The 12,490-nt window shown below is 46.5% G+C and overlaps 1 protein-coding gene across 1 annotated transcript in view; it reads right to left on the reverse strand.

Moving 5' to 3' along the window:
- Positions 1 to 2,401: 2,401 nt before the first annotated feature.
- LOC138526311 (otospiralin-like) overlaps positions 2,402 to 12,490 on the reverse strand; it is a 130,608-nt gene continuing 120,519 nt past the window's right edge. The window contains exon 3 of the mRNA XM_069636902.1: positions 2,402 to 2,750. Coding sequence (XP_069493003.1) covers positions 2,566 to 2,750 — 185 coding nt within the window. The 3' untranslated portion in view covers positions 2,402 to 2,565. The remainder of the gene's footprint in view (positions 2,751 to 12,490) is intronic.

The following is a 12,490-nucleotide window of genomic DNA, read 5'->3' on the forward strand; positions in this document are numbered from 1 at the left end:
AATCTCTGGAGCGCCTAACAAATAGTGTTTGAACTTTTTTCTATTGCAACCCTATCTTTGGTAATGAAGAGATCTAATTAGAAAGACTTAAGACAGCATCTATTATAAACCCTGGGTGCTTACTACTGGCACTGGGGTGGGACAAATGCCCAAGAATGGAGGCAACTAGTCTGGTGTTTCCGGCTTTTTCTTTGCCTTGACAATAAGATTTCTACTTTACTGCTGTATAATTTCATAGACAGTAAACAGACAGACATGCATTTGTCCACAGATTCTGGGCAGGAATTAAATGTTTTGGGTGAGGTGGCCGAGTCCCCACGAGCCTCAGCAGAACAGGTGTATAGGCCATGCACATGAAAAACTCCAGGCCATGTGACCAAACAATTATTGCCAAAGGTACCAGGGACAGGTTTGAAGAGAAAGGGTGGGTGTGCAGGACCCTGATGTATGTCCACATACTGAAATGGTTGAAGAGGACTCGTGAGAAAGGAGCATCATCGACTGCTGGTAATGTGAAGGATCCACTTTCAAGCCCTCCCTTGAAAGCTGAAAAATACAGCCTGTTCTAGAGCAGTGTTGTTGTCCAGGTGTCAAACACTGCAGAGAGGTTGAGCGGCACCAGAGCAACGATGCCATCAGACTCTGCAATACTACTTAAGTCGTTGAGTACACTGACCAATACCCTTTCTGTGCCCATGAAAGCCAGCTTATTGGTTTTGTAATATGTTGTGTTATTTGATAAAAATGTGAATCTGGGTTGCCACTGTTCATCCCGGAAATGCTAAGAAACAGGCCAATAATTTGCTGAAACAGAGTCCTCCAAGCTTCTTAAGTGGTGGCTTCATTACAGCCGATTTAAGTTCTTTAGATATATTTCAGTTCGTTAGATACCATTTCTGAAGCAAAGCAAACATTAAAACCATCTTCTGTTAAGTTTCACAAAATTAGTGGACCTGCAGTGGTACTACAAAAACATTGCACATGTGCAAGTGCCAATAGCACTAGCGAAAAAATTGGCTAAGTGCAAAATTCATTTTCTTTAATTGCATTTTTTCAACATAGCAATTGTCCCAGTCCTTGGCCAAGGCACAAAATGCACTGAAACAATATGTTTTGTGAAGTAGGGCAATTATTGTCTTAGTGTTAATTGCACACACACCGGTGCAAAGTTACTGTGATAAAGACTCTAGACTCCTCAGAATTTTGCAAGGCAGGTATAGTGAAGGTATTTTAATGCTTTAGTGGTAGTAAGTTATTTTGTTAATTTAGCATCAGGTAAAGAATCAAAAAATGTTTCGAAGCTGGTCGTTTACATGAACAATTAAATGTTCCTTCGGAGCAAAGAAATGTTCCTAGGTTGCCATGCCCTCACATAGAGAACCTTTTTTCTTGGAAAAGAAAATACACAGAGCATTTCAAAGTTCAAATGATGCAGGAATGTCCTTATTTAAAAGACACTTTTCAATTAATTCCCCAAAAAACTTGATTTGAAGTGTTGGAGGTGAATTCAACTCTGGGTGAGAAATGCACATTTGGTTTCTTGGATTAACTTCTTCTATTCTCTCAAAGTGTACAGTGCATATACTTTAACTTTTCCGCTGTACAATAAGATTGCATCACTGCTGCTCCAGGTTCTTGCGGGTAAAGCTCTGTTGGCGGAGTTTTTTTGAGGAGCTTGGTGTCTGGACAGAGTTTTGTATTCGTACAACCTTGGATAAAACATATACACAGATGGCACTCAAATTACCTTTAAGATGCAAATTGGAACTGGGTATTACTGGTAAGTGCATTACTGCCTTGCGCTACACATAATTATTTTAGAAAGACTAAATGCCTTCACCCACAGATTCTTTTACTCTCCCTTCACAGGTAAGTAGGGTTGGTGTTAGCTTGACAGATGTCAAAAGATACATTTAAACACAATTGGGCCTCATTACGAGTTTGGCGTTGCAGTAAAAAAGTGACAATACTTCCATTAACTGAATTACCACCATTTCTAACACACCCTGAAATCCGAATTTGGAGGTAAAGTGGAAGATACACCTCCAGAAAATAGCAGGTGGTAAATACTCCACTGTACCACCATAAATTGGTGGAAGTACCATGGCAGAATTACCACTCATGGTAGTTCCACCAGAACCTTCATGGAGTCCTATGCACTCCAGGAAATGGGGATTAACAATGCCTTGCGGCCACTCATTATCCCATAGTAACCCCACAGGACTGAGTGGTGGTAACATTAAACTATTTTGGAAGTAATTTGGCAGATTTACCACCAAACTCATAATGAGCCCTGATAAACGGTGTCTTGAGGAGAGTGAATGGCTGCAACTGAGCCCTTTTTGTCACACAAACGGCCTGACCAATGGACTGTGCATAAAGACACTCTGTTCCAAGAAGACAATATTTTGAAGCATATATTTTACACAGAATAAATGTTTACACTAAAATATGTTGATTGCTTTATGATAATACAGAAGGAGCCATTAATAAAGAATTATGGCAGCAGTGTTCATCAGGTGGAGATGTTCTATCTCCTGGCATGGCTTTTCCGATTCCGTCAGCTTATTCTTCTGCGTCTGGAACTTCATAGCCGAGTCGGGACGCAGATGGAAAATGAGCCCAGAAGACCTTGGCCAACTCGTCAATATGTTCATATCCGGCAAGGCTGCGGAGCTCCTCCACCCAGCCAAAGAAATCCTCAGAAGACATGCTCCAGTTTGGCATGCTGCGCTTCTCTCTGGCTTCCACTGCAAATCAAGCACAAAAGGCAGATATCAGTAGCATAGGCAAAACATCAAGAATGCAAAGAGGGTCTTCCCAAATTGAAACCCTGCTCCAAACTGAACTTGCCACTGAAATGCATTTGACTCCAAGAATAATTGTGAGGTTAACATTGAGAATCTGGTCACTGTGTCAGTAGCATTTGGGGGGAGATTAGTGTTGGACCCTCTCTCCCGGGGAGAAGGCCCTTTAGAACTACAGAAAGGGTCCTCATTATTGTAACAGGGTATGGCCTATTCTAAATAGCATGTCGTGTTGTCAGAATACTTCTTACAGCACATTGTTATCTGGCTCAGGGTGCAATGTAAAAAAGATTTTTGTTGATTCGTTGCTATGTCTATAACCGCAAGGGGGAGAATAACCAAGAGAAGGAATGCACCTTTGGCAGAGAACACATGCTGCAGCAGAGGCAGTGTGGGGATTTGTGCCCAATTGCTGAAAATAATGCTGCTTCGTTATGAGCTCACAGTGCTCAGGAATGGCACAGATCATTTTACAGTGCAGAGATTTCACCCAAGGTACTGTAAGATGATCTGCCAGTGAGGATGTGTTGTTTAGGCAATAAGCCCCGAGCTGGGCGCATTACTGCATCAGGTAATGCCCCGGGGCCCATAGTTACAGCGCAAGGGACTTAACGAAGGCCACAGGGGCATTACCTGACACAGTAATATCCCCCTGGCGTGGGGCTTATTTGCATTAGTATTCGGGGGTGAAAAGTCCTGGGATACTAATAGTACAGCATTTCGATCCTCGCAACTTCGGTTCTTCAGTTCCTTGCTGCAGTACGTGCTAGTCTGGAAAGACTAGAATGCACTTTCTGCTTTACTGATATGGAGCAGCAGGGGAGCATGTTGGGAGTAATGCTTCCTGTTGTCCTATATCAATGAACTTGAAAAAGACAAAAAAAAAAAAATCTGTATGAAATTAAAAGCCAATAAGGATTTTTTTTGCCACACTCTGTTGGGTACCGCTACCGTGTTCACACACACATACCTGCCTAGCGGCCAATGATACACGGGAGCCAGCTCTGCAAAACATAACCTGCTTTATTACAACACAGGCGGCAACTGCCGCAACGTTCCCTTCGCCTTCCCCTTCCCCTCACGTCACTTCCTGCACATCTCTTGTCAGAGCCGCAACGGCGGACCGCCCACACAACGATGTGGACCCGCTGACATCTCCCCCCTTTTTAACGTCTGAGTCCATTGTCCTTCCTCTTACCCCATTTCTTCTATGATGTGGACTGGTTTCAGACGAATCCTCTGAGGGCACCTCACCTTGCTCGGAGTCACCCACTCGGTCGCGTGTGTCAAGGTGTTTGCTTCGTTGTCCGACTCTTCTCTGTCTCTGTGGTATGGTTCTTCCTGAACGGGTTCCTCTTCACCGTCAATGTCTGTTTCCCATCGCTCTTCCTGGCGCGGCTTGATGTGTTTGAAATGTGAACTGTTCCTGGTCACCGACGAGCAGTCACTTCTCTGAGCCGTGACCATGGTGCCTTTCTTGTGTGTCACAACAAGTGGAGTGGGAGCATGTCAGGTTTCCTTCCCCTATTCAGGCTATTGTCAGGTTTCCTTCCCCTATTCAGGCTATTTTCCCTTATTCAAGTTTCTTTCCATTATTTCTCTTTATCATTTTTTTTTTTTAGATTAGCCTTGTGTGGGTGGGAAGTTTTCTATTATAGTTGGTTTGGCCTTAACTTCCTGATTCTGAATCCTGGTTCTGACCCAAGGCCAAATGGAGTTTCACAGTGACAGCTCTGATTGGTTAGAAAACACTGCAAAACAACAATGAACATTCTAAACTGTCACTCTTTGCCTTTCATCATCTAAACCCCAGCTGAGAGGACGTGTGTAATGGCTGCTCCTGCCTTAGACTTGGGCCTGGTGGATTTTATCCTTCAGGCGCTAGCAGTTGAGCGGCTACTTTCTTGGGGGTTTCAGGAGAAGTTCTCAGCAGTCAGGAATGCGTTTTGAAGACAGGAAACTCTGAAGATCTTTAAGAAATCGTTCTGGAGATAAGTGACTTTGTTTAACTGCCGCTCTGTTTATCTTAAAGACATTTAAGTGAGAACTCGTAAAATGTTATCTTTGAATTTATATTTTGAACTTTTTGAGTGCGCTTGAAGTTTTGCGCGAGGTTAACGGGTGAACGCTATTTGTTAAACACGTACTACGTGTAATCTGAAACTAACCGTTGAACCTTTGCGCGTGCGAGGGAAATTAGCGCGTGTGTTTTCAAGCGCGTTGTTTTGGAGTGAGAACTCTATTGCGCGTGTGTTTTCCAGCGCGTGTACTTCCAGGTGAGAGAATTCAACTGCGCGTGTGTTTTCCAGCGCGTGTGTTTTCTAGCGCGAGAATCTGTTCGCCGCGTGAGAACTCTATTGCGTGTGTGTTTTCCAGCTCGTGTGCTTCCTAGCGCGAGAATCTGTTCACCGCGTGAGAACTCTATTGCGCGTGTGTTTTCAAGCACGTGTGCTTCTGCGCGAGAACTCAATTGCGCGAGTGATTACCAACGCGTGTGCTTTTTAACGCGTGAACTCGACCGCGTGTGAACTCTTTTGCGCGTGGGTTATAAGGCGCGTGTGAATAGGTGCGGGAGTTCATCAGCGTGTGTGTTTACAAGCGCGTGAGTTATCTGCGCGAGATTCCGTTTGCGCATGAATTCTGCTTCGCGTGTGTTTACAAGCGCATGTGTTTTCTGCGCATGGACTTTTCTTACAGTGCGCGTGTTCTTCAACGCAGGAAGTTTTCAACGTGCGAATCTTCAGTATTGAGATTATCTGCATGTGTGTTTAGCACGTGTTTCTTCAAGAATTCACAAACTCTATAGAATTGTAAAAAAGTTTGGAAACTGAAGAAAAGTTTGAAAGAAAAAGAAAGAAAATATTAAAGACAATTTAACTGGACAATTAGTGAATTTTGAAGAAAAAAAAGGCAAAGAGCAAAACTTTCCAGGTTTGCCCAAAATAAGAAGTTGCTGTGAATTTCAAGAGTCTCAAGTAAGAGAGATTTTCAGCTTCTTTACAAGCTTCTCTAACAAATTTCAAGAGAAGAACCAGGTATGATTCTTAATTATTAGTTAAGGATTTAAAGTCTTTCCAACTCTAAAGGTTAAGTAAGTAATAAAAGGATTTGTATCTGCTTTTCTTATATCCTCTGCAGGTTCAGCTTTGGTTAGCCTTGACGCAGTCAGCCTGGTGTTGTTTTGTTATCCACTTCCCCCTTTCCCTTTGGGGTGTAGTTTGCAGAGCTGAATTAATATCTAGTTCTGGGAATTACATTTCAGGGGGATTGTCGGGGGTTCAGCAGCTTCCGCGGACACAGGACCTCTCAGCCTGACAGCGCAAAGGTGGCTTCTTCCTTTCGATTTGCGGGTTGCCTGAGCCGCACTTCGTCCCCTGGCTGTATCAGGTTCTCGTGAGCTCTTCTCTTCCTGTCAGTGAGTTCCTTTGTTTTTGTCTTGCACGCTTCATCATGTGCTCTTGCTTTCTGTTCCAGATTCGTCAGTTCTCGCGGTCTCGGAGCCTCTGGTAGTCTCGTGGTCATTGGCCTCCGGAAGAGCAGGTCCGCGGGGAATACGCCCGTTGTGGTGTGAGGTGTGTGTCTATATTCCCTGAGCAGTTGGTTGAGTGCCTGTTCGAATGGCTTGTTTTGGATGTGAGTGATTTGCAGGGTCCTCTTGATGCTGGCCATGGATCTTTCGACCATGCTGTTTGCTTAGGGCCAGCAAGGGGTTATTCGTTGATGTTGAAATCCCATGTAGTTTGCAAATATTTGGAACTCGTGGCTTATGAACATGGGGCCATTGTCCGATTTGATAACCCTGGGAATGCCGTACGCTGATAGCATTCGGTTGATGACCACATGAGTTCCGTCACTTAGTGGTCCAAATAGATCTACAGCGAGTTCCTCCCACACTCTGTTAGGTAGCAGTGACATCTGTAAGGGGTTCGGGTGTGGACTTGGATCTACCTGTGCGCAAATGTGGCAGCCTCCTACCACGGTTTCAGCTATGTGGTCAAGCTGTGGAAAGCATACTTTTTGGCGAAGTAGACGTTTCGTGGCAGCTACACCTCGGTGTCCTTCATGGGCCAAGTGTATTGTCTGTTCTCGGAGGGTTCTCGGGACAACTACCTTGCAGGCTTTTAGTATTATGTTGTTCTCTACTATCGTCAGTTCCTCTCGAACTTGGTCAAGCCATTTGACATCGTCCCGTGTCGTGTCCGTTTCCGCCCTTGCCTGCTGTCCCATGAGAGTCATTTTGTTTGTCTGTTTGTCTGTAGGCAGTGTCTTACGATCTGGAGGGCTGGGTCTGCTTCTGATTGCGCTGACAATTCTGCCCATCCAAATGGCAATGGTTGTAGGTGGTGTATGACGTAGTTTATGTACGCATCCGCTATGGACGGCTGAGATGCGGTTGAGGCCGTCGGGTGACGGGAAAGGTAATCGGCAGGGTTTTCTTCTTTCCCAGGGCGGTGTATTATTGTGAATTTGTAGTCCTGTAACCTCAGACCCCATCTTGCAATTCTCGGCGGCATCCAGGCTTTGGGATTTCCGTAGATGGTGAGTGGTGCTTGGTGATCGGTAACTATCGTGAATTCTTTTCCGAACAGAAAAAGATGAAAATACTTGCACGCCCATACTACTGCCAGGCTTTCTTTTTCTGCTTGCGAGTGTACCTGTTCCGTGTTCGTCAGGCTTCTGCTGGCATATGTTACGATGTGGGTTGTGTGCTGATCTGCTGGGTCCTTTTGAGTAAGTATGGCACCTAGTCCCACCGGGATGGCGTCCACGATTATCTCAGTGTCCTGGCTGGCATCGAAATACGCCATGTCTTCTGCTTGCGATATGGCACTTCGGATTGCTTCCAATGCCTCTTGGCACTCCTTTGACCATATGAATGGGGTGTCTTTGCGCGTGAGCAGGCGTAAGGGGTTGCTCACGGTGGCATAGTCTTTCAGATATCTCGAGCAGTAACTGGCCAACCCCAGAAACGACCGCAGATCCGTGGTGGTCACGGGAGGGGTGGCTGAGCGAGTGCCTGGACTTTTTCCGGATCTGGTCTCATTTCTTTGTCCGAGAAAATGTGTCAGAAGAATCTGAGAGATCCCTTGGAGAACTCGCATTTGGATTTGTTTAGAGTTAGTCCTGCTTCCTCTAGTGCCTGACATACTTTGTGTAGTGCTATGTTGTGTTCTTCTTGCATTTTGCCATATACTAGGACATCGTGTGAGTAATTCAAACAGTTTGGGACATGTCGGATTACTTTGTGAATTTCCTCTTGAAAGATTTCTGCGGCTGAGGATATGCCGAAACTGAGTCTTTTATATTGAAAAAGGCCAAGGTGGGTTACAAAGGTGGTGATATATCGGGATTCAGGCACGATTTCTATTTGGTGGTACCCCTTTGTTAAGTCTAGTTTTGAAAAGATTCTCGCTCCATGGAGGAGGTGGATCATGTCCGTGATTCTGGATGCCTGGTGCTTCTCTCTCTCAATGGCGGCGTTGGCTCTGCGCATGTCAACACACAGGTGTATAGACCTGTCTGGGGAATTTTTTGGGATGGGAACGATGGGTGATACCCAGGTTGTGGGTCCTGATACGGGTTCAATTACATTCATCTTGATCAGCTTGTCGAGTTCCTCTTCTACTTGCCTTTGGATATTGAACGGGATCCCCTGTAATGCTGGGCCACCGGTTTGATGAGTGGATTTATGTGGAGATGGACCTTTCTGTTTTTAAGTTTCTTCAGGCCTGCGAATAGTTTCGGGAAGGATTGTTCAATCGTTTCTGGTTTGCCAAAATATTTGTGTGTCATCAGTTGGTATAAGATGTGTACCAATCCCATGTCCACAGCTGTTCTGAAACTGAAGATGCACCTGCTGTTGACTTCGGTTTTCAGAATGTGTAGCTGGATCTTTGCCGTGTGTTCTTTGTGAGTGCACCAGGCTGTGATCGTGCCTTTGCACTGCAGCGGTGTTGTGGAGCCATATGGGTAGATGTCCACCGCCGCTTTCTTGACTCTTGGTTGTGGTGCGAGTGCCGCATAAGCTTGTTCGTCAATGATGTTGACCGTCGCTCCGGTGTCTATCAGGAATCTGATCAGGGTGTTGTTGACTTGTAGTGTTAGTACAGGACTGTGTTGGGTGGCTGCCGTGTTGTCATGTATGGCCCACACGTAGCCCTTCTTTCTTTGATCGTCTTCCGACGACGGGGTGTCACTGCTGGTGGGGGACCGTGTCTCAACGTATCTCACGAAGCGCCTTCTGTGAGAGCGCCTGGTGTCCTCGGATGATCGTCTGTCCTCCTTCGTGTAGCGGCTCTTGCGGTCATTGTCCTCTCTCCTCGTGGACTTCCGGCCGCTCTCCCCTCTGTATCTGGGAGAACCCTGGCGGATGTATCTGCGCCTGTCTTGGGTTCGGGGTTCGCCTGACGTGTGTGAAGGTGCGTCCTTGCACATGGCTCTGTAGTGACCCATGACCCCACATGCGGCGCACTTCTGGGGGGATTCATATCCGCATTTGTAGCAGGTGGCCTCAGGGCGTTTTTCTCCTGGGGTAGGGTTCGAGTAGAGTTTGTTGATTGTTCCTGAGGTCTCGCCGTGTTGTAGCAGCGACACTTTCCCCAGGTTGTCCAGTTGTGAGTCCACAGCGTCTTACATGTGAGCCAGTGCTAGGATTTCCTCCAGAGATCTCTGTTTTTGTAGAAGTTGTTTGCGGAATGGTTGTGAGAGGCATCCTGCAATCACTTGGGATCTAAGTGCTTCTTCGTTGGAGTATTTGTGGAATTCACAATGTTTCAGTTTGATGCGAAGGCGCATCACGAATTTGTCTATGGACTCTCCCTTTTCTTGTCTGGTCGTGTCAAAGATGTGGCGTTCATAATCAACATTCGTGTGAGGTGCAAAATAGTCTGACAGTTTAGCATGTAATTTGCCATATGTGACCGTGTCAACATTGAGTAGCTCACCTGCGATGTCTCTCACTGCCGGTCCCACTGCCATAAACAATGTGTTCTTTAGTCTGGCGTCATCCGTTAATCCTATGGCACCCGTGTAGAACTTGAAGTCTCTGAGCCATATGGTCCAGCGGGGTCCCAAATTTGAGGTGTCTCTTATTTCAAATGGGTGTGGCATGTGCATGGCCTGAGATGCACCTCCTTCATTTTGTGCGGGCTGGTAGTTGCCTTGTGCAGCCTCTGTTCCTCCTGAAGATGCATCGGCAGCTGCTGCTGTCCCTGATGATGAGGCTGGGTTGCTCGCCGTGTCCGACATTGTAGCCGGTGTTTTGGGGGTCCGTGTGCCGGAGGTAGGTGGTTGCTGCCCTTTTGTGGTGTGTCTCGTTGTGTGCCCTTCTTATTAAGGTGTAGATCAATGGGCTTGCACGCTTGGTGAGTACCCCTCCTTGCCTTTGTGGGCTGGGGCTTGTCCCTTCTGCCCCATATTGGTAGGTCTCACTAGGTGCTTTGCACGTGCCTTATGTCTGGCATGGGAAGCATGTGAGGAGATTCTGGGCGTGGGCAGTGCTTACCCGCGTGAGGCCTTGACTTGCCTGGCCCTCCTGACACGCTGCTTCATCTGTTGCGCATGTTATACAGGCATGCAGGGCCACGCTGGGTTAACAGGCGTGGGCGTGGCGCTCCCGGGCTCCTTCCTTCTGCTGTCCGTGCTTGTCCTCCTTGCTGAGCCCCCTCCGAAGACTACAAGCGCTTCCCTCTGTGATGGGGAGCGAGCGCGCCTGGCATGAGCAAGGTGTGACTGGGCTCCTCCCCACGGTCGTGCTGCGCGGCTCCGTTCTCCGAGGCGTCCTACTCTCGCGGCAGTGCATGGCTTATCAGCCGTCCGCGTCCCGAGGTGCGCCGACGTGCTAGACTGCTCGGCTGCAGGCCTCGGTGTGCTGCTGGTGGGTCGTGCCCGCTCGTCGCCAATGTTGGGTACCGCACCGTGTTCACACACACATACAGGCCTAGCGCCCAATGATACGCGGGAGCCAGCTCTGCAAAACACAACCTGCTTTATTACAACACAGGCGGCAAATGCTGCAACGTTCCCTTCGCCCTCCCCTTCCCCTCACGTCACTTCCTGCACGTCTCTTGTCAGAGCCGCAGCGGCGGCCCGCCCACACAACGTTGTGGATCCGCTGACACACTCAGCCTGGATTGATTTTTTAAAAAATTGTCCTTGGAGTGAATTCAGGATGCGTCATGAGCAGCAAGTAAGTAAATGGCGTTCAATATGCAGAAGTGAGTTGGGAAGGAACAGGAAGGAATGCTGGGAACCGGCTCATGGAAGACACAATTATGGGAGTGAGATTACTAGCATGTAAGGTTTGCAAAAGCACCAATCCGTGCGTAGATGCACAAGCAAATATTGCGCGCCGGGTACTAATTGCTGATATTTACTGCGCAGCTCCTTTCTCCCTTCCAACTGGCAGGATATTGCTACGATTATCCCCCCCGCATACACCCTGCCTCCTTTGTGGTGCACAAGCAGAGTTCACCCTCAGAGCCGGATTGCACATAGACACATGTATTCATAGTACAAAACACACAGGTGATGGGATGCCTCAGTTGATTCTGTCACACCACCATGCAAATGAGGGAATGTCCCTTCGAAAGGTAGCGGATGGGCATTTTTTGTTATAGAACCAAACACTGTGCCCGCTTCTGTATTACCAGTGTGTGTTCCCTGCAATGCAAATGGCGCAATAATCAGTTGGCACAGAGAGCGTACACACCTGTACATGCTCATAAATACAAATCCCACAGAGTGATAGCAAGGCACCAACCAAACTTCCCTTAGGATACTAACCTTTAGTTACAGCTTTGAAAGCTAGGCACTGAGGGAGTTTAGACAGCCTGCTTCCAGGAAGTCACTATTAGAAAAAATCAGCTGGTAGACACTAGGGGTAACCATTCAGTAGCACTAACTGGGAATATAACCGCCTGGGTTAGGGAGGAGATTCCAGGGGAGACGAGAGAGAGGGACGGCCCTAGCACCCACAAAGAAAACTTTAATAAAGACATTGAACTGTCTTTACAGGCTCAGGTGCTTCCTGAGACATCTCTGACAACAACTACAGCAGATCGAAAGACCTTAGGTGGCTCAGCAAAGTGTTCCGTTAGGAGGTTTGAAGGCCATAACACCTTCATCTAAGTATAAAAAATCAAATACATTTAGTATTTAATTTGACATTTCCCTGTAAAAAAAAATGCGTCTTCTGCTTTATTACCTATCCTAAAATAGTTTTTACCATATCTTCTTCCATTTTAATCAATTACACCAGTGTTTCCCACGTAAATATGATCCTGTCATTTCCTTTCATTTCTTCTATAATGTTTCTCATAATCAATTTCATACATCAGCCCTGATTGCAGCCCTGGCACCCACTACGCAGCATTCACTGGCTCTATATCCATAATTTCGTGATTTTTTTACGGTAATGTCAACATGCTATATGTCATCTATACTGCATTGCTTATGAAGTGTGGATTTCTGATGTCAAAGAATAAACAGGTTCAAAGTGTTATAATCTCCCTCTGTTAAGGGAAAAGGAGATTCTACAATGTTTCCTTTTTTGTAGTATATTCTCCTAAATATCAAAATAATTTCTGGCTACAATTTTGCATCTCTTGCATTTATCTTTAGCTCTCCTTTTACAGTGTTATAGTTTGCTAGGTTCGTAGTGTTATCGAGCACAGCCAAGGTGT

This window comes from Ambystoma mexicanum, chromosome 7p (assembly GCF_040938575.1).
Source record: "Ambystoma mexicanum isolate Mex_15411 chromosome 7p, UKY_AmexF1_1, whole genome shotgun sequence".
NCBI lineage: Eukaryota > Metazoa > Chordata > Amphibia > Caudata > Ambystomatidae > Ambystoma > Ambystoma mexicanum.